This window comes from Protobothrops mucrosquamatus, unplaced genomic scaffold, assembly GCF_001527695.2.
Source record: "Protobothrops mucrosquamatus isolate PMUCROS unplaced genomic scaffold, P.Mucros_1.0 scaffold314, whole genome shotgun sequence".
In the NCBI taxonomy this organism is placed as follows: domain Eukaryota; kingdom Metazoa; phylum Chordata; class Lepidosauria; order Squamata; family Viperidae; genus Protobothrops; species Protobothrops mucrosquamatus.
The window spans coordinates 228,113-250,386 of NW_015386654.1; the positions used below are offsets into that span (position 1 = coordinate 228,113).

General features: G+C 38.0%; 1 protein-coding gene across 1 annotated transcript in view; it reads right to left on the reverse strand.

The window, feature by feature from the left end:
* Positions 1–448: 448 nt before the first annotated feature.
* The window catches only part of ANK2 (ankyrin 2), a 133,517-nt gene continuing 111,691 nt past the window's right edge, over positions 449–22,274 (reverse strand). Inside the window, exons 36-45 of the mRNA XM_029283988.1 lie at positions 20,185–20,316; positions 18,558–18,698; positions 16,308–16,587; positions 14,713–15,004; positions 12,433–12,525; positions 11,858–11,941; positions 10,679–10,843; positions 10,123–10,305; positions 8,577–8,668; positions 449–2,428 (exon numbers count right to left, since the gene is read on the reverse strand). Coding sequence (XP_029139821.1) covers positions 2,245–2,428; positions 8,577–8,668; positions 10,123–10,305; positions 10,679–10,843; positions 11,858–11,941; positions 12,433–12,525; positions 14,713–15,004; positions 16,308–16,587; positions 18,558–18,698; positions 20,185–20,316 — 1,646 coding nt within the window. The 3' untranslated portion in view covers positions 449–2,244. The remainder of the gene's footprint in view (positions 2,429–8,576; positions 8,669–10,122; positions 10,306–10,678; positions 10,844–11,857; positions 11,942–12,432; positions 12,526–14,712; positions 15,005–16,307; positions 16,588–18,557; positions 18,699–20,184; positions 20,317–22,274) is intronic.

The following is a 22,274-nucleotide window of genomic DNA, read 5'->3' on the forward strand; positions in this document are numbered from 1 at the left end:
CCCTAGGTCCTTTAAGATCTCTGAGACTTTGAAGGTCAAACATTAACACTGTGTAAAATTAATTGTAACAGTGTAGACTGCCAGGTTTATAATTTTGCAAGTTTTCAAATAATTTCCCGATTCTAAGTTGCAAAAAAGAAAGCATACTCTCATTGCTACATTTAACACTTTTACATTTTTATTTAATTAAATCAGCCATTGTACACATTGCAGCTATGTATTGTTAGTGCTGTTGTTTGTTTTACATCTTTAATACATGCCCTCATAGATATATTCAGTTAAGTGTTATCACCATGGGAACAAGATGCCGATTTATCAACTTAAAATCACCTTCTCACAGTATTCAAGTTCTCTGATAACACAGCAAAAATTCAAAACTGAAAAAAGGAGAATAGCCATTATGCTGTTACACAGAACATCATCTGCACCGCAAATAACACAACAGAAATGCATTTCGTGTAGAGCCCCAGTCTTGAAGGTTAAACAGTGATGTTCTTAACAATGAGAAATGAGCTATTGTGTGTCCTGCAATAAGGTCTCCTTTCATTTTGGCAGTCATTAAGTGCTTGTGTCCTGCTTTGCCAACAAAACAAATTTGTATGGCACTGAGTAGGTTTTTTTTTTTAAACCAGGAAACCAAAACCTCCTTAAATGTTTCTTTTCTCTTGGCATTGTTGCTTAATGAGGAGGTGCCATTTGTAACATTTATTTTCAATATTCTGAGCACTGAGTGGGGTTGTTTTGTTTAAAGAAACAAAGGCTAGCAGGGTTTTGAAAAATATTCAGCCCTAGAGGTCCTGACTCATCATTGCTGAATATGCTTTGTGTTTATCAAATAACTGACTCAAAATGTATATCATTTCATATAATATATATATATATATATATTATATGTATATATATATCTAATTACATATATATGTTAAAATGCTACAGAGCTTCAGACCACTATTAGAATTAGGTACAGACCACAAAATAATTCCAGGGTCATATATGCCTTCTTGGAAAATCAAAGTGCAGACATTTACATGAATAATGCTTGAAAAGTGGTTAAGGACTATAAATAAAATAGCAAGAAAAAAAACTAAACAAATGCTTGGTGGATTCCTGTCTCCTTATAACTAAAACTCCAGAGAAAAACCTCAAACACGATGGTAATGTCTGTTTGCTCAGTGCTAGGAAGGATGAGAAGCAATTGGCATGATTATAGAAAGGTCATGTTTTTATACTTCAATGCCACATGCATGTTCCAGATTAAGAGACAATCTTGACAGAATGTGATAAATCAATTTTTCTGAAAAGTAAAGGTTTCTTTTCCTCCTTCAAAATGTCTATAGTGTAGTGGACAGCATAAACAACCACTTCTAAGACAGTGTGGTTTGTTAAATGAGTGATCAAAACAGTATAGAAATCAGAATTATTGAATGCACCCATTTCATGTCCCTGATCTAAAAGGTTTAAATACAGTATGCAAAAGTGCCACAGATACAGGTGCTAGCACGTTATATCTAACTGGGTATATTTTTCTTCAGGAAATCTTGAAGTGGCTTTCCCAGGAAGCAAAGAAGCAGTAATGGCTGCAATCAACTGTCTTGTAAGGGAAACAGCTGAAATTTGAGGCTTTGTTCTGACCCTTTGTAGTCAAGTAATTTATTACACTGGAAGTGCTATGAACACAGGAGGATTGATTTGCTTCGATCTTTATAGAGCCATGTCCTAAGCTGTAATGGATTGTGTTAGGAATATTACATGAATTATTCTTCAACGAACCTTATAGTCCTGATGCTAAAAGTATTTGCAATAGGCAGTGCTTCTTTCTTTCCGTCTTGTGAATCCACATATTTTCTCTATTTACAGTTTAAAGTTAATAATCTTAAAAAAACACATGTACACTGTCATTTCAAGAGGCCTGTGGAAGAAACTTATGTGTCTATGGATCTGGTGCAAAAACAAAGAACAATAAAAATGCCAAGGTTGACAGACAGTCAGGAGAGCACAAAGTCTATGACTTAGTAGATAAAACCATCCAGAATGAAGGATGTGATCTTTGGTCACAAATTAGTTTACAGATATTTAGAAACAAAGAAAATGAAATGGAAAACCTGCCCTATATGCTCAAAGTAGAAACAGCAGTGTTCCCTGATGATTATGTTAAATAATAATACCTATGATAAAAGAAAGTTGGATAAAGCTGGACAGTTAATGGATATGCGTGGTGGTCTATGGGTGAGATTTAGCAGCATCTCATTTGGCCTCTTTCTTCTGCTCATCTTTGCAGAAATGCCTTAATAATTGCTGAAGGTCATGCTGAAGGTCATCCTGGGGTAATGCTTCTGGTGTGTCCTCCAGCAGCTCCACATGAATCCGGTTTCCATATTGATCCTTAACCACAGTCCTCTTCTGTGTACTAGCTTTACTCATTGTTGTCCTATAAGAAGTCAAAGGGGCAATGAGTGAAGTTGTAGGATTTTTTAAAGAAATTGCATTCTATTTTTCATTTAAAAATTTTAGCATGAATTTTGAGTTCCTCTAGGTGAACAGACCTAAAGAGCAAAGAAAGGTGCTAAATATTTATATATAAAGTACCAATACCATTATTTTTTAAAAAAGTAATTTCCTTTCTTATGCTACACTTACACAATACAAGCCTAGATTTACAATCAGATTTAAACTGGTAGATTTGTTAAAATGTCAGCAACTTGTAACTTCTTGAGAAATTTCTTGTGGCATAAACTTGCGCAGGCAGGGAGAAATGATTGCCTAAAGCAGAGATGTCAAACACGTGAGCTGGATGTGACCCACAAAGGGGCCAGGTTTGGCCCCCAGGGCTGTTCCAGAAATGGTAAGGGACCGGCCACCACTGCCCCAGCCCTGGCCCACCCCAACCCGGCTGGGCACCCTCCCAGCGCGCACACAGGAAACGGTGAGCGCTCGGGGGCTGGTGGTGCACAGCAGCAGCTGCAGCTCATTTGCCTCACCCCACCCTACCCCTCCCGGCCTCACTCCGTCACGCCTGGCCATGCCCCGCTTTGCTGGACCTCTCCTCGTCCGGCTCTGCTTTGCAGGGCCACACCTGACCACACCTGCCCCATTTTGCAGGGTCTCGCCTCTCCTCACTCACGCCATGGAGAGGAGGAGGAACCCGAGGTATTACAAAAAATGGGAGCTTCCCCCTTTCTCCCCCCTTACCTTTTTTTTAACCTCCTCCCACTCCATTCAGGTGCAGATGGAGGAAAAGAGCAAGAAGGGGGAGAAAGCAGGGAGAGTTTTTGTGTGTGAGTGTGAGAGCGAAAGAGCGAGAGATTGAGCCAGCAGGGAAGCGAAAGTGTGGGGAATGGGGAGAGTTGCAAACAGAGTAAGCAAACTTACAAAAAGGGGACCTCTCTCTCTCTCACAGAGAGAGAGAGAGGGGGGGGGAGAAACCCTTCCTGCTTTCTCCTCCTTCTCGCCCTTTTTCTCCAACCGCCACAGAGGCTCACACATTGCCGGCTGCCGGCAGTTCCAGGCTGTGGCTCTGCATCCAGCGCGTCACATTCCCCTCTCCGGCCCTACCATGTGGCAGAGAGGGCGACTGAGAGATGGCCAATGCTTGGCTTGTGCCACCGTGTGCTCCCAGCCGTGTGCTCCCAGCCTTTCATCCCACAGGCCAGGCAGCCAGCGGGCTGGGCCCCCTCTTTTGGTAACCCTCCAGGGTGATCCTGCAGATCTAAAACTGACCACGTTCTGGATGGCCGACATGAAGTTTAGATCAGTGCCCCCCCATCAGCGCCTCCATGGCCTGCTTACCTGCCCGGACTTGCAGCCTGTGAGGGCTTCTCTTTCTCCGCCCCTGTGGGGTAAAGCCATGGCCAATGGCAGCAAAGAGAAGCAAGATGACAAGACTAGATGCCAGGCAGTTTGCAGAAGGGCAGAGGGAAGGTGAGGCCCTTTGGTGGGTCAGGTTAGTTGTGTTGCGATTCTCAGAAAAGTGAGAGGCCCGAAAGAAATATATGGCATTAACTTCAAAGGACCTCTGGGGATATGGCTTGGAGCCACGTACTATGTCAGGAAGGTGCTGTGTAGGCAGGCGAGAGAGCAAACTCGCAAATTGGCTTTGTGTTCTATTCTTGCCACCTCCCCTCCCTAAAATCCAGCCCATCATCCTGTGGCTATGCTGGCTAGAAATGCAATGCCTTATTTTCTCTGCAGCATGTGCCTAGGAGGCAGTAGGTCTGTGGGATTTAGATGTATTTAAACATTTGTTTCTTCTGCCTAATTTATTAAGTCAATGTCTAATTCAAAATTAAATGTTTCAGAGAAATCCAGGGTGGTTTACAAGAAAACTCTCAAAGATAGCTATTGTAAAGCATCACCAGCACTGCTTAAAACAATATTAAAAGCATGTATTTTAAGAAAGAAAAATATTAGTAGTAATTTACTTAGTGCTGTTTGACCATAAAATGTGTAGTTCAACATATGCCTGGCTGAACAGTGTGTTTGGAGTTGCCTCCAAACACACTGTTGGGATGCACTGTTCATATTTTCCTTGGGAGAAAGTTCTATAATTGGGGTGCTGTTTCTGAGAAGGCTCTGCTCATGGCCACTGCTCTATAAACCAAACCGGGGGACCATCTGGTCTAAATGGATGGTAAACAAAGATGATTAGGGGCTGGAGACTAAAACATATGACAAATGTTTGTGGGAATTGGATATGTCTAGCTTAGTGAAAAGGACTAGGGCTGGTGACATGATAGCAATGTTCCAATATTTGAAGGGCTGCCACAGAGAAGAAGGGGTCAACCTATTTTCTAAAGCATCAGGAGGCGATAATAGATGGAAACTAATCAAGAAGAAAACCAGGCTAGAACTAAGGACTTATGAAAACAACTAACCAGTGAAAAGGCTTGCCTTCAGAAGTTGTGGATGCTCCATTACTGGAGGCTTTTAAGAAAAGATTGGATATTCCATTGTCTGGAATGGTATAGGTCCCCTGCTTGAGCAGGGGGTTGGACCAGAAGACCTCAAAGGTTTCTTCCAACTCTGTTATTCTTTGAGAGAAGCACTGCCAACCTCTCCCCCTCCCCTTCCTGGGCACAGAGAGAGGGAGGGAGGGAGGGAAGGAAGGAGGGGAGGGAAACAGGAAGAAAGAAAGGGAAGGAAGGAAGGAGATGGGAATGAAAAGGAGGGAGGCAAGGAAGGAGGGGAGGGAGGGAGGGAGGAAGGACAAGATTTGAATGTATAACCAAAGCAATACTTCTATCCTTTTAGACTTTTTTCTTTGCTAGTCTTAGAATAGCTCTCTCTCTCTCTTTTAATTGACATGCATCAGCATATTTTAAAGCTGTGAAACTAAATTCATACAGGTTTTTAATGTTTTTATGATATACTGATTCCATGGAGGATAAAAAAGGTATTGTTCTAACATACATATATAATAAAGCAAAGAAAGGAGATTGGAATGAGAGGGAGGGAGGTTCTGAAGGCAGTCCTGCCTTAGTATTTGGCCACCAGCAGCCCTGTTGCCCTTTCACCATCCCCTGGTGGTCTCCCATCCTATTGCTGAGGATGCTTTGGTTACAAAGCCAGCTCTCCTCACATGGAGAAGGAGTGGGGACCCCTCTGACCCACGCAAATTGCCCTCCTGCACCCACCATGAGCAACCTGGCCAAGGAGAGCGAGCACAGCAGCAGCAGCCTCGAAGAGGAGGTAAGCGCAGCTAGGCGCCCCCTCGGGGAAGTGTGGCTGGACTATGCAGGGCTGTAGGGTCCCGGTGCCATGGGAGCTTAAGGACCGGGTTGGGTGCTTGACCTCCACAGCCCAGGGCTCTGGGCAGTCTGTGCCAATGTCCAGGGGGCCCCCTGCATGGCCTGAGAGGGACGATGAGGCTTCTCCAGTGGACTGTGCCCCAGCACTCGCTCCAGTCCCACCCACCCCTCTGTCGGAGACCCTCAGATCCGCCCCACTCCTGCCCAGGCCCGCAAGTGACATTGAGCTGACCATGTCCACCCAATAGGCCATGGCCATCCCAGCCATGCCTACCCAGTAGGCTGCACCCACCCCAGCCGCACCCACCCGGCCCCCCGAGGACAACCACAATGCTGAAGCGGCCCTCAATGAAATTGAGTTTGACACCCCTGGCCTAAAGGAACTGTAGGTGTAGACAGTAGCCTGCTTCTGACTAAGATCAAAAGTTGAGTTAGTGCATAGTCACAATGCTATGTAGAGTTAGAATTGGATTATTTAAGCTGTCCTTTAGTATGGTTTGAACTTTTATGTAAACATTTTATCAATCAGAAACTTTCAGTTATAAACATGTCTTAAGTTCTTTTCCTTCCCGATACTGGGAAAATAATTTTGAGAGACGCTATTGCTTTGTAACATCAGTGCCTACATTCATATGTTCTAATCCAGTAACACTGACCTTTGTATGATAGTCCTGCAACAAGGAATCATTAACAAGATAAATGACAGGAGAACCATATCCCTCACTACAAACCTGCTCGTTTTTATCATTCCTCCCATACTTTAACGAATCTCATTGATAGGAAGATGGAATACAAGTCAATAAATAAATAAATTTGTCATTCGGTATTATACAATGTGACAAATGAAGGGACATAAGCTCTACTGTATACATATTTTTACTACTACTTCTCTTCAAGTAAGAGGTTTCTGCAGTGATGGGAATATACAGAATTACATCACAGAAATAATTTATTCAGTAGAAAGGACAGCTTTTTCCTTTGGATTATATTCCTTGAAAACTTCAGCCCAGGCGATGGAGGTACCTCTGCTGACGTTTTAGTTCTTGGAGAGGAATATCAGGTTCATAGTAAGCATCAAGAAACAAATGAACTAGGCTGTTTAACTATTTCATAATCCCCCCAAAAAAATTCCATTCTATTGTTATTAAATTACTAAAACCTTTTTATTGTTCCTTCTATTTCTGATATTCAACCCATGAATACTACTAGTTATATTGCTAAAATGGTGTCATCCACACACAAGAGGGAAGATCCATGGCTTAGAAAATGTGTGTGCTATTATATGCACAGACACTCACACCTGTGTAAGCTTATCAACCTTTGTAGAAAGAGGAAATTAGAAGTAATACACTAGATTTCTAATCAACAGCATTCCACGCTGCAACAAAAAAATCCTTATCTTGCCCTCTTCTTCCTAAATCAGTAAAAGAAATAATAATAAATACTGTATCCTTCCCCAGAAATTTGGGCTGTATTCCCATCCCAACACATCTGCCTAATACAAAATATGGGGAGGATATGATCTCATTGTCTATTTGGGGAGAATAGACATGTTCTAACTTCAAAGGTGGAAATGCAGCATCAGATTTTTCTTTGAGAACTGATTTTGATAATTCTGACATCAGAGAAGGAATGTGATAGTGAGAAACTGGAACTTTTGCCAATTATTGGACTGACTTCACATGCTTTACAAATTATTGGCGGAAAAATAAACAAACAGTTCAATCAAGAAAGGAACAGAAAGAATAATAGGTTTCTTCCCTCATTTTGACTGTGTTTGTTTCTGGCAGAGTTTTAAAATTGATAGCGTATAATTTTTAATATTTTAATTATATAACGCTCCCAGCGTCATTTGGAAGCTGAGGAGCCATAAATTAATCAAATAAAACATAATAACAGGATTGTCCTATCCAAGAGTTTGGTGTAGAAAGAAGTACATTTGTCTGACTGTGTCTGAAGCACTTGAACTGTTCTCAAAGATCTAAGAGGGAATTTAAATATTGAAGAAAATGGGTATGTATTACATGCATAAAAGATAATTAAGATCATCTTCAAATATTATAGTCCTCTTCATGTTGCCAGAGCAAAAGTATTTTGTTTCAACAAAATTTAGATTGATAGATCCCCGTTACAAAAAATGAAATTATTTGCAGCTACTCCCTAGTGCTAGCATCACTGCCTCAGCTCTACCTCAGACCATCAGGCATTAAATTCTCATAGGGGCACAAACCTGTAACCTGTATGTTAGGAATCTATGTTGCGTGCTCCTTCTCCCCACACCCCCATCCATGGAAAAAATATCTTCCATGAATGCGGTGCCTGGTGCCAAAAAGATTGGGGGACCATTGCAATATGGGGTATATTCTGCCTACATAGTTGTGGATATGAATATAGCATAGCAATGGCAATGAAATTATAGGTAATTAGCTTCAGTGACATGGACATTGACTGTGGGCTTTAGTTTAGCTCCTCTCCTCTAAAACCTGGGTCTTATGGTATGTAGACCTAAACCCAAAACATTTCAATTAATTAATTGTCCAGATCTTTTCCTGTCCTCATGACACTCTGACTTCCTCAAGGCATATTTAAAATATGTCATGCAAAATTTTTCTACAATGCTAGCATTTAGAACTTAGAATTATAATTTAGCTATTTCCCAAATAACTGTTTGTTCCATCAATTGATTCTCCCCTCTTCCACCAAGTGTGTTAGTTTCCAAGTAAAGCTTAAGACACTGAGACTGTAAGTTGACATTATTTTAATCAAGTACTATTATAGTTAGTCTGTTAAATCTTTGGTCATTGCACAGGCTAGTATCATGCCAACTCAAACCTTTTAATAAGCGACCCATCCTCTTTCATGACCTCTTTCTCTACTAATGGGGGGACTTCAATTTTCATTTTGTTACCTATGTAATTCAGGGCCTAAAGTAAAACAGGAAGCATAACTGTAGCATAAAAGACCCAAATAACAACTTAATTTTATTAACCTGCTAAAATATCAGAACAACCAATGAGACAAATAATAGTTAAACATATAAGAAAAAAGTATTAATTGCATAATTTGCAAATTCTATACTCACTAAGAATTTAGAAATGTGTGACAAAACAATAGAATCTACTTTTACTGAGAATTCTTATGCTGAACTCCTGACGGAGACAAATGACCTCTTGTGAAGAACAAGGTCTTTTCTTCTTGAAAGAACCCAGAGAGAGTAGAAAGAGCCCCAGTCTTACTAACAGATGGGATTTTGTTCATTATTGTTCATCACAATAAAAGTGATTTGATCCAGGATTATCCTTGGAATCACATATAGATTACAAATAGGAAAGCCATACATATTTCTTATACCGAGTAGCCTGCTCTTTGGATTTATAAATAAAATAACCTCACTTGCAAATTGAGTTATATTGTTAAGTGTACATTCATACTGGAGATTTCTTTCCTAAAGTCCTCAACTATAATGCTTTCCACTGTGGTCTTGCATACTATGTTTAAATGTATCCAATCTAAGAATGGAGCTTCTTATTCAAACTGGAAATATAGTTAAAAAGAGGATGTGCTGACATCGCTCCCATTTGAACAGAAATTATCTATATTCTATTTATTCAACCAATGCTGAGTTGTATTTTTAATCAAATAGGATTTTACAATCCTGCCCCAAATGCATCTGGAAAAAAGTTCATATTTACTAATCTATGATAAGCTTTTAAGATCTACTGTACAATTAGTTCCAAATTGAGGCAATTTCATTCTCCTTTTGTCTGGAAAAATGTGGCAATTGTGAAAGGTTCCAACTAGATTCACTGTATAACAATGAATTTCTCTATACAAATTGACCCCAATTGACTTGTCAAGAGTGGGGTGACATGGCCTGTCTTACTGAAGCACTTTTAATTGTTTCAATTGCTTTTTCTAGCAGATTCAGTAGGTAGAAAATAGTCCTATTCCTGTGCCTCTTCCCGTATCACTTCCTTTTAATGTGAAACTGGAAGTAAACTATTGAACTAACAAGAAGCAGCAAAAAGGCTCCTGTGCATGCATAAAATATATGCAACCTCAATTTAGAAGTTGCTTCAAGGTGCTGCATATCCTGGAAGACACTATCCAAGTGACAGTGAGTGAAGGATGTGACAGTTTTGCTTTATAGTCTAGAGGTGGGATGGCAGCACTCCTTTTCAAAGCAGCTTCAAATGAATGCTTTCCTTAAAGCATTATCAAAGCAGAGAAATATTGAGTTTCTCTAAACATACTGAAAAAATAAGAATTCCACATTTGCTTCACTACAATTAGCTATTTCTAATTTTTCTATATGTGTTTCTGCCCTTAGTACTATTGCAGTTCTAACAGTGTTGCCAAAACCGTACAATTATCTCACCTCTTCGAAGTCATCTTTGGCTGATGGAAGATTCACTGCTAAACTAGAATCTCCATGATGTTTTTCCATTCTCTCCCCATGCACTAAGGTAGTTTTTATAACTTTGCTGACCTTGCGGCCTTTTACTGGTTCAGCCTGGAATTCTGAGGCACTTGGTAATACACTTGGCTCAGAAAAGGTCACCTGTGAAAGAGATTTCATGAATAATGAAATATTATGGAGATAATCATGGTTATTGGCTGATTAGATAATGCCCAAAATATTATTTTGCTACTTTCCTGTGGAAAGTTTTGCGATAATGTTACTGATTCATTCATTTCTTGAAAAATGATGTAGTTGGGGGCTACTAGACGTGTTAAAAAATTGCTCTACAATTCTTAATTGAATAAACAATCTTCCAAGGGTGTTTAAAGAAGACATGTGAACTGAACCTTATGAAACAAAGTTTACAATTAAATGTAATGAGCAGAGTAATTTATAATGGGTAATGCTAGTGCTAATTTCAAAAATTTACTTCTCAACAAATAAACCTTGGCAGAAAACAAAATAATCTAACCTCTGATTGTTCACTTTCACTCTTCAACACCACCCGCTTTATGACTTTGGAGTAACTGTCTCCCTCTTCCACTGTGACAGGCTCTTGGGGCTCTCCCTGCATCACCACTTCTTCTTTTTCTGTGCCATCTGGTAAAACGAATCGCCTGATGATTTTCCTAGTGACCTGGCAGGGCGGCATGTTCATCAAGAGTTATGTTAGCATGTAGTTGAATTTTAAATCATGGCAGCCATATTTGTTCTTTAAAATATCTAGCATTCTCTCTCAGGCGCAAACACCAGTAAGCCTTAACTTACTATTTCATTAGCAGGTAACATGAGTTACAATTTCAGTTAACAGTTAGACCTTCGAAATGCTATTTCAAAGCAATTTTAATATATCCATTACATGATATATATTATTAAATACATTACAGTTTATTTTAACATGCTCCTACTCTGAAAAGTTTGCAAATAAAATGCAGAAACTATTTTATCAAAATGAAAAAAAAACCTCATAACAAATTTTGCAAAATGTAGTTTCAACTATTCTTCTCCCAGTTCTCTTCTAAAATGAATAAGGACTTTCTATTTTTGTGCAACAGTTATATAGGATAAAGTGTTTTCCTTTATTCCATGTGAAATAGTGTGAAATGCATACAGCCTAAATTCTCACTTTCCACAAGAGATTTCTTGTTACATATACAGGTAGTCCTCAACATACAACCAGAATTGAGCCCCAAATTTCTGTTGCTAAGTGAGATATTTGTTAAGTGAGTTTTGCCCCATTTTACGACTTTTCTTACCACAGATGTTAAGTGAATCACTGCAGTTGTTAAGTTAGTAACACAGTTGTTAAGTGAAACTGACTTCTCCATTGGTTTTGCTTGTTAAAAAGTTGCAAAAGGTAATCACATGACCCCAGGAGACTACAACTACCAAAAGTACATGCTAGTTGCCAAACTTTTGAATTTTGATAATGTGATCACAGGGGTGCTGCAATGGTCGTGTGATAAACAGCCATAAGTCACTTTTTTCAGTGATGTAACTTTAAAAGGTCACCAAACAGTTGTAAGTTGAGAACTACCTGTATTAAAGTATCCTAGAGTGGAACACACCTCAATTTAATCTGAAAAATCTTGAAGTGGGTCAAATATAATTAATGTACTAATTATATTCTAATAAATCATCAGTTGAATACCTTTTTCACCACAATATGGCCATGTTCATCCACGTACTGTTCCTCCGTTACAGCTTCCGGTGGTATTTCAGGCACATCATCAGCCTATTGAACAAAGAACAGAGTTCAGAAAAAATAACTAGCTATTTTAAATAAACTGCATAACAGAAGTTAGTTTGGCTCAAACAACAACATAAATTAAGCAAGGATCACTGAAGCAAATTGCTCCAATGCTATTAAACGTTCTGCAAATAAGTCCTTTTTAAAAGCATGCAAACTTGGAACAAGAAAGAATTTGGCTAGTAAGTGGTGCTGAAGCAGCAAATTAAACTGTCCTCTCAGAGAGATAGTCTCTTTCAAAATGCAAATTAAATATCCACTATTTGGATTTACATTCCTTTAGTTTCCAAATGAAATTAGAAAAAATATTTATGTTAATCAATTGACATGCATTACCCAGGAACATGCCAAATTCATCAGTGCATTGTCAGCCAAGGGGGTGTTTCAGGAACAGGATTTTTGGAAAAGGGTGGGTTTTAGAGGTATAATCAGGGCATAATTGCCACTGGTACGTGCAATAGTTCAAACTCCTGTACCTGAATAATTACCCGGCGGCGAACGACCCTGGTAGTTACCATCTCTTCCTCATCTGAGCTGACCTCCAGCTCACCTAATTCCTCTGCTAGCTCCTAGTGGAAGCACGGAAGCATTGCTCTCATCATACTGGTACTGTACATATGAATGAATAATTGGGCCCCTTTCTAATAACACAACGAACACCATACAAATGCTTGCTGGAATGAGATACACTGCGAAATATGCTATACTATTTTCTTTCTATTTTGGGGCTGAATGTACGAAATCTTCTTTGAACATTTGATATTACAATCTGAGGAAACCTGCCTTCAACTTTCTTTTAATACCATGTACTAAAAGCAGTGCATCAATTGAATAATGCAAATATGGTTACAGCTTTTTCTTCCATAAACCCATTAGACTAAACAGATAAGAGTTTCCAACAACTTGCTAATTATGAACTAGATCAGTGGTTCACCACGGACCCCCTTTAAATACTTTTGTGGCCACGGACCATGGCCACGGACCAACAAGACTTAACTCAAGATTTAAATCATGATATTTCTTCAAGCCTTCAGGAACTCTCTGTGACAACATCACAGCCCCCTCCCCCCGTTGAGAACCACTAGACTAGATTATATTGCAATTTTGAGTTAATTAATAATTACTATATTTGCTTCTGTCTTTTAGCCAGTAAAAATATATAATTCCTTTACACTTAGAAAACACAGTTAATTTTAATTTAAATAGTTCTGGGATATTTTTTGAAAATCCTTTTCACCTTTGCAACAGCAGTGTCTTCAGGTAAAGATCCTGGAAATAAAATTTGCTCACTACATATTTACTGTTATGATTCTTCTGCAATGGGACTTGGGACAGGTTTCTTAAACACTCAGAATGATGACTGAGTTGCCATGGGAGCAACTTTCAAAGTGCCAGGTAATTGTGAAACACTATAGGTGGGATGCATTTAGGTTACTGCTATATTGGTCAATCCAAACATCATAACTGAGTTTTTGAAGGGAAAAAATGAATTATTTTCTACAGATGAACAAAATCCTTGAAAGAAGTGGTTTGGTGAAATACCTCTTTTTATACAGTTAAAGTAGCCATTTTTTTCCAGGCTTGGGTGGTAGCATCAAAAGGTGCTCATGGGTGTATATCCATGTACAGGTAATCCTCAACTTACAACAATTGACCCCAAAATTTCTGTTGCTAAGGGAGACATTTGTTAAGTGTTTTGCCCCCATTTTATGACCTTTCTTGCCACAGTTGTTAAATGAAATCACTGCAGTTGTTAAGTGAATCTTGCTTCCCCACTGACTTCGCTTGTCAGAAGGATGCAAAAGGTGATCAGATGACCGAGGGACATTGCAACTGTCATAAATGTGAGCCAGTTGCCAAGCAGCTGAATTTTGATCACATCACCATGGGAATGCTGCAATGGTCGTAAGTGTGAAAAACAATGATAAGTTACTTTTTTCAGTGCCGCTGTAACTTCAAAGAGTCACTAAACAAACTGTTGTAAGTCAATTACTACCTGTATTTGTGCCTCTTCATTTCATTGTTTTCCAGTGAGTGAAATTGTTGTGCATGGTCAAGGATAACTTTTGAAGCATCCATACAAACCTGGATAAAGCTGCTTTTCCATTTAAAGAAGCTATTCCATGCATGCTCCTAAATGTTCCCAAACACTTCTTTGGAAAAAAGTGTGCAGCTCTATTATTTTCTGATTTAACTGATTTTTTTTTTTAATGAAAGGTTTTGACAATTCCCAATTGCCATGGGACAAAAGTGCATTTTCATTCACAATCTAATTCCTAACACATTCTTTGTAGGAATTAAAGCATGAAAAGTGTGCAATTTCAATGAATTCTTATTTTGCTGCAAATGTGCACGTTTGGAAAAACTTTCAAAATATTTCTTGCCTCTTTTCTTTCCATATAGTACAAAAACATTGTATCTTAATCTTGCTAACTTTTTTCTTTCAAGAATTCTTCTTACATCCATTTCATATTTTTCAGCTCAGGTGTATTCTGTTCTTATTCAGCTGATAGCATATTTTTAGTTATAATTCCTTCTCTTTATTTCTGTGTTACTGCTTTACACATTTTTCAGTGCATTTGTCTTTCAATTTTCTTTTCCTAGAACTGTCTTTTAATCTACAGTGTCTGAACATCTGTTTCTTATTATCTGTGTGTATTGTTCCAAGTATTAAATAAGATTATATTAAAGATTTTCTTCTTCATAAATTCTTCAAAGGGCACTACTTCATGAATCATATTAGTGTTACAACTTACTTTTTCTAACAATTCTTCTTCATGTCTTTCTAATTCTTCAGGCTGTTCATCAGTGGTTTCAACAATTACCAGGCTGTTTTTCCTTGGATGTGTATCTTCTTGCCGAAAGTGATGGTCTTCAGGTTCTTCCACAATGGGGGAATCAGTTCGATCACTAGATGCTGAAGTATGAAATGGTGGCCTTTCAAGGTCTTCACATCCTGGGGTGGAATCCCCAGACTTGTCACTGGTAATGCTGGCTGTTTTCACACTTTGGGGCACTTGTGTCAAATCTGCTCCAGAAGTTGTGATACTGTTAATAAAGATTGGAGGAAACAGATGATTAGTTCTTCTAGCCTGTCTCTGAGGAATAAGATTTATTATAAAGCCACTTGGCTTGGTTTTGAAAAGTGGCAAGTAACATTCTGAAATGAATAAATCAGGATACAGTTGAGTGAGAATACAAAAGAGAATTCAATACTGATTGTCATGATTACAAATCTAATATTGTACAAGTTCTTCTATTACTTTGGAAATATATTACAACTTATTTTTAAGTAAACTGGGAATCATCAGACAAGAAAATGGCATCTAAAAATATTTTGTATAGACAGTTGTGTTAAACCAAACCAGTCTAGCTTTCCAGTACTCCCTTATGATTTATTTTGATTACAAATGGTGGGACTTTCTGATAGAAAAGAGTCCTTCAATTTCCTCCCTCTTTAAAAAAAGATATTTGGCCTTCCTGAATTCTTGCCAGCAATTTCACTGCCTCCATTCAGTTTATTCTGTTGCAACCATAGGATAACAGAAGAAAGAATGGAATAGAATTAATGGTTTTCTTTCCAGTCTATCATGTGTGTCATAATAATTGTCTCTTTGTGATTATTTAATTCAGACTAATATTACATAAGTGCTCTTATTCTAACTCAGTGGTCCTCAACCTGTAGTCCGTGGAACCTGGGGGGGGGAGGGGGTCATCACAGGGTATCCATGAAGGCTTGAAGAAATATTATGATTTAAATCTTGAATTAAGTCTTGGAGGTCTGTGGCCACAAAAGGTATTTAAAGAGGGGCTGTGTGAAGAAAAGGTTGAGAACCTGTTTATTTCCAGGAATAGGAGTAGGCAAGCTCAAGGATTACCCACTTTGGGAATCTTTGGCCTCTTACTGATTGACATTCCTCTCATGGAAGCAATGCCTGCTCCTCAATGAAAATTTCACCCAGTAATTCAGTATCCAGAGAACCTTGGCTGATCTTACCATAAACTGAGCTTCATTAAAAAAACCAAACCAAACCATTCTCTAACCCAGTCAATATTTTGCCATACTAAAAACATGCTCAGAAGTATGACAAATCTTTAGAAACAATAATGAAACCTTATTGTAGATAATTCAATAATCTATTTTTATTTAAATTAATAAGTCCAAGAATATTTTAAAATGATATGTTGGTCATATATTTGCTTTACCGTAAAATTTTAGAAATTTAGTTGATTTTTTCATTGAATTTCTAGTCTTGCAAAAATTGTATTTGTTCCTTGCTTATGAAACATGATCTCTACACAATAAATATTTCCTATTGCTATATACGTCACCCTACTGTAGAATTCTTACACATATTCCTGTATAGTAGGTGAATCTTCTGTCAGTTCATGAGGCTTCCCTGAGAATTCAGCTTTCACATGATCTTTCTGTATTTGGTGTAGTAGTTCTACCACAGATACTTCTGCCTCAGCCTTAGATGTGCCTTCATGCAAGGGTGAACAACTGAGAGAAAGGTCTTCTTCTGAAACAAGGGGAGGATGATCTGATGGCTCACTGTCTTTAGAAAAGGAATATTCTTCCTCTTTTTTATCTTTTGTGCTGCATAGATCTTCATGAAGTGCAGAGAATCCTGAAGACAAAGTAAAACAACAATAATTTAATCTTTATAAATGAAGTAACTACTATCTAGATGCAGATTTGTAGTGATGTGATCTGCAGCAAAGGTTTCATGCTAAAAGACCATATAACAAGCAACTAAGCAGTTTCAAAATATAAATTAAAAGTTTGCTATATTTAACATAAATAGCCATGCCACATGTTTAAATATAAGAACTTATTAGTGATTTCTACGAAACCTATCTATAAAACTCCATATAGTCAAACTTTCAATAAAGGAAGGTATTTGTAGTTTAGGATTGAAGTGAGGGGTCCTTAGTGCTAAGCTTGATTGTTTTCTTTCAGATGTTTCATTACCCAAACTAAGTAACATCATCAGTACTAGTAAAGAGTGGGGTTTGCTCTCAATTTATATTCTAGTGGCTTGCCCTGTCACTGTTGGTGGGAGTGGTCTTGGAGTTCTTTGGCTGGGTTGTTTACTGTTAGCTTGTTTGAAAGTTGCTTGATTGGGATATTGTTTACTTCTTGACTGTTGGGCTGATGTTAATCTTGGGAGTTAATCTGTGCTCATCTGGGTGCTGATTGCTCATGTGGGGGAGTGTTTTGGTCTTTTTGTTCCCTTTTTAGCTTGTTTATTGTCTCTTTCACAAATATGTAGACATTGTTTCCATCTATAAGGCTATTGATGGCTAATTTTTCAGAATGCCAGGCTTCTAGAAATTCTCTAGTGTTTTTGGACTTGGTTTGGTCTAAGGTCTAGGATGGTCAGATTTTCCCAACTGAAACTATAATTAAGTTTGTACATATGTTGTAAAATTAAAGAGTTTTTAATCATGTCTTCTAACTGCTAGTTGGTGTTCATGGATGTGTTCTGGCAGTCTTCTTCCTGTTTGTGCTATGTAGTGGCTGTTGCAGTCATTACACTATATGTTGTAGATCAGAGTTCTCCAACCTTTCGGGATTGGTGGCCTGAAGCATGGGAGGGGAAAGAAGGGATGGTTTTGTGGGGGAGTGAATGCATACATGCACATGTGCGCATGCATGAACACCCATTGCTCGCATGAGTGGGGCCGTGAGCACTCGCATGAGTGGGGCTGCAAACACCTGCAACACTGACGGCGACGCTCGTGTGAGTGGGGCTGTGTGTACATGCACACATCGGCCAGCCACTCACATGGCCTGGTGGCCAATGGGGCACAGCCCAGTAGTGGGCTGTGGCCCATAGGTTGGGGACCCCTGTTGTAGATGACTCCTATTTTTTCATCTTGGGGATATGGGTTTTTTGGTTTACTTAGGATGTTTTGGAAGGCTTTAGTTGGCTTGTGTCCTACATGATTTCATATGGTTTTAGTAGTCTGTTAATGGTTTCTGAGATGTTCTGGCAGTGTTATGCTTTTTACAGTTTGTATTGTTTGTGCTATATTGGTTTGAATGGTCAGGCACTTTTTCTTAAAGTTGCATGGATACTCATTTTATTAGAAGACATTGTATAGATGGCTTTATTTCCTTTTTCTGCTGTTCAGATTGCTGCAGTGAGTTTGTCCTTGTCTAAATAAAGTTCTTACGCAGCTTCTCTTGTGGGACGTTGGATTATATTGCTTTGGTAGTGGAGCACTTATTGGTATGGGGTTTTTCAGTACACTTGTGTTTCTAGTTTGCCATCACGGTCTCTGGTGATCAGAGTGTCCAGGAAGGATAGTGAGTTGTTTTTGTCTTCTTCTCTGCTAAACTGGATTCTTTTGAAGATATTGAAGATCATCTACTATTGATCTCTCTATATTCAGTGATATAATATAGGATGATTCACTTCTGATTATCACTACTACAGTGTTGGAAAGCACTATATTTATTACTATATGAACTGATAGGAATGCACTCCATGGTATAGAATCACTGGTAGTTATCTCAGTGATAGCTGATGGGTATTATTTCATAACCATCAGTTATTGAATAGTAACCATGCCTGTGTAAGCATATTCTCACCTTCACTGTGATCCAGTACCATCGTCTGTTCAATTTCTGCATAGGTGCGGCCATGATCTCGGGACATTTCCATGCTACTTTCCATTAGATGAACAATATCCATTCGATTAATTTTTTTAAGACACTCTGTGAGACCTGAATCTGTGTTATGGAAGAGACAGCATTTATTTTTAACAATCTGTACATACGAAGAATGTCATCTACTCAGTTTTGGGATAACTGCTGTGAAGTCAGCCAATAGGAGGGTAGAGTGTAAGACTGTGTCTCTAATCACTTGAAAAACAGTGGTTATTTATTTTTCTTTCTTTTTGATCTCTCTAGTTGTCCTGATACTCACACTTATATATGATTGATTATATTCCTGGGGAGGAATATGAATTGCCTCCTGAAATGGCTTTAAAAACAATCTTCCAAGTAACAATTGCCCACTAAATATATTCAGATATATGAAAAGGGTGACCATGTGGTAGCTTTGTACAAGTTATCTACACTTCTGTGAAAAGCAGCCCCAAAGTTGCACTATTAGTGGAATGTCTCTTCATTCCAATAGTAAGTACTTAACTAGGAGTCTATAGCAATATAGGTAGCCCTTGATTAGTGACTGCCTTGTTTAGCAACTGTTTGCAGTTATGATGGTGATAAAAAATGTTTACAATCTTTTCAGATCTGTAAAGGAAAACTGAAGTGACATCATAAGCATAGTCACAATTTCACTTAGCAACCTCTTCAGTTAATGATAGAATTGCCAGCCCCAATTGTGGGCACTAAATGTAGATTACTTGAACATAATAACAGACAGATAGTAATTATCTTGGTTGCTTAAATGAAATTATTTCTTGGGGTAAAGTAGCTAATAACAGTACTAGTACTGTTTATGTTTTATTTATAAGCTGCCCTGCATCACGAATGTGAGATGGGTAGCTACAGTATATAAATTAGCTAAATACATTATAAATTAAAAAGGAAGAAAATGGATAATTTTATGAAAGAGTTCTATCCTCTATATATTATCTACCTCTCAGAAAAAAATACTGGAGGAGTGCTATTAATGTTTGGCAACCATATTAGCAAGGAAAGACATGTCTATTCATAGAGCTGTCTCATTCTTTTGAGTATGTACAAATACAGGATGTCCTGGAGAATACACAGGATTTACCTGGAAATTATGCAGATACAGTTGCTCTGAAAGTGACAATACCACAGGAAAGTAAATTTACCCTTCTCTATTTGAATCATTTTTAGTTTAAAACCATACTACCTTCAAGTTATTACATGTCCTCCAAGAAAAGCATATAAACAGAATATGAGCATGTTAGTTTATATATCATTGGGATATAAACAGTTCTATATTATTGAAGACATAGAAAAAAGAAACATTAGAAGTCCTTTTCATCAGTGCTGTAGACTGGTCTCAACTGTGTAGCTACGTTTACAGATAGGAGATTAGATCACAGAGAATTATCATCTATAGAAGTCCATATATACAGTAGTATAGGTGTCCTTATGTGTATGTAAGATCTTTATATTGTTTTGGTTTTGTATGACATTTGCATTCTCTTATGTACATTGCACTTGGCTATCAGAAAGGAAAAGGTGTGAGGGATGGTAACTGCTAAAACAAATATACCAGTGGCATGTTTTTCATCTCTTTCCAGCCAATATTTCAGTAAAGCGTGACTCTGATCCTGAAGGGAATTAGGATTCTCAATTCGAATTTGATGAATTTGTTCTTCAGTGAAATCCAGTTCTCTTGCTAGCTCTGTAAGCACAAAGTATTCAAATAATTTTGACCAGTTGCAATTCTTTATAAATATCACTTATTGTTACTATTAGATTATAATTCTATATTCACCTTAGAATAAACCCTAATATACCGTGTTCCCCTGAAAATAAGCCCTAGCTTGATTTTTGGAGGTGAGCCTAATATAAACCCTATCCCAAAAACAAGCCCTAGTTTTGGGGCGAGGCACACACTTAAAAATCAAGCTACAGCGGGGGTAGGGGTGTGGATCTGCCCCATGCGCCCGCACCCATTTAGCTTGCAGCCAGGACTCTCCTCGCCAGCTCACTTTTTTTGCAGTGTCTTCTGCAGCCAGGCCTGCATTTTATAGTCACAGGCCTTTCCGGAAGGCCTTTGCAGCCAAGAACCGAAGTATGGATTCAATCCATAGGTCAGTTCTGCAAGACCTCTGCAGCCAAAGACCAAGCTATGGCTTGAATCCATAGCTCGGTATGTGGCTACATAGGCCTTCCAGAAAAGCCTGACTGCAAAATGCAGACCAGAATGCAGTGCAGAATGAAGCTGCTCCTTCGCCCCCAAAAGAAGTGGACCGGCTAGGCGGGGCTGTTAGTGCTGGGGATGAGTAAGACATCCCCTGAAAATAAGACCTGGTGCCTCTTTTGGAGGCAAAATAATAATAATAATAAGACCCGGTCTTATTTTCAGGGAAACATGGTATATATATTATATATTCAGGTACACAGGTAGTTCTGTTAATATTTAACAGCTCTGTGAAAATTGTAGACAATATTTTTCTTTACCGTATATATAAGGAACATTGTTAAGATTATACTTGAACTATAACTTTTACAGTTGCAGTCAGTTATAATCACTACACTGCATTTGCTATTACCATAATGTTTATTTAATTGAAGAATTCTCAGTAGCGTCAGGATCAGGAGGCGCACTCTTTCTACCCCTCTTTTTCATTCTCCTGGGGTCCTATTCTACAGTCATCAAATTTTGTGAGCAAATTGCTAATTATATGGGTGTGCAATTCAAGAGGTGCATTGAGACTTCAATAAGTTTAATGCATCTACTTTTAATGTATTTTTAAAATATCTTCAGCATTTTAAATCTAGATAAATTGCACAACAATTTTCTTCTGGGAATATCATTGCATTATCTCCATGCTCCCTGTAAAAATGATAAAAACAATAGAGTACAAAGTTGTAAAAAAGTTGCTATCTCTTGTTCTTGGACTTTTATGAATTCTGCTTTCTTATGGGACTAGTATTCTATTGTTTTTATGGAAAACTTACACATGTGTTCAAACTTCATTTGAGTATTTTTTAAAAAATACAACCCAGTTTCTATTAACATTAATTCAAAGCAACAATAATGCATCTGCATTACTCCTTAAGTACATAGATCATCTGGTCTTCTATCAGCAAAACAGATCATTCACATTTAGTACATCTCAAGAAGAAAGATTTGTTATTAGAATTGTTATCTTCTCTGTGCCTTTTCTTTTTATTCTAACAATAAAAATATAGATTATATTTATGCTGCATTACAGTAGTCCAATTTTGCACTGGATTACGGTAGCCCAATTTTGTGAAGTGGTGTTTGTGTGAGAAATCAGAAAATGCTATTTTTCCCTCATTTTTTTGTTTGTTTATCAAATTTTTAAAACTATCCGCATTCCTCACACAAGGATGATGAGGGACATGTTAGCCTGATCTTGGCAATGGCTTTTGGGGAATTACTAAATATTAAGCTTTTCCAGAAAGTTCTTAGGAAATGATACATTTCGTTATTTAGATTTTCATTTATTTATTTAAAAATACTGATGTTCTCAGGTGTTTTTAAATGAACACATGGTGATTTTTAATTTACTATGGGCATTTTATAGTATTTTGGCATTTTGTGAACCACTGTGAGTCAGCAAAGATCGTTAGTAATAATATTTATTTTAGTACATATTTATTTTAGAT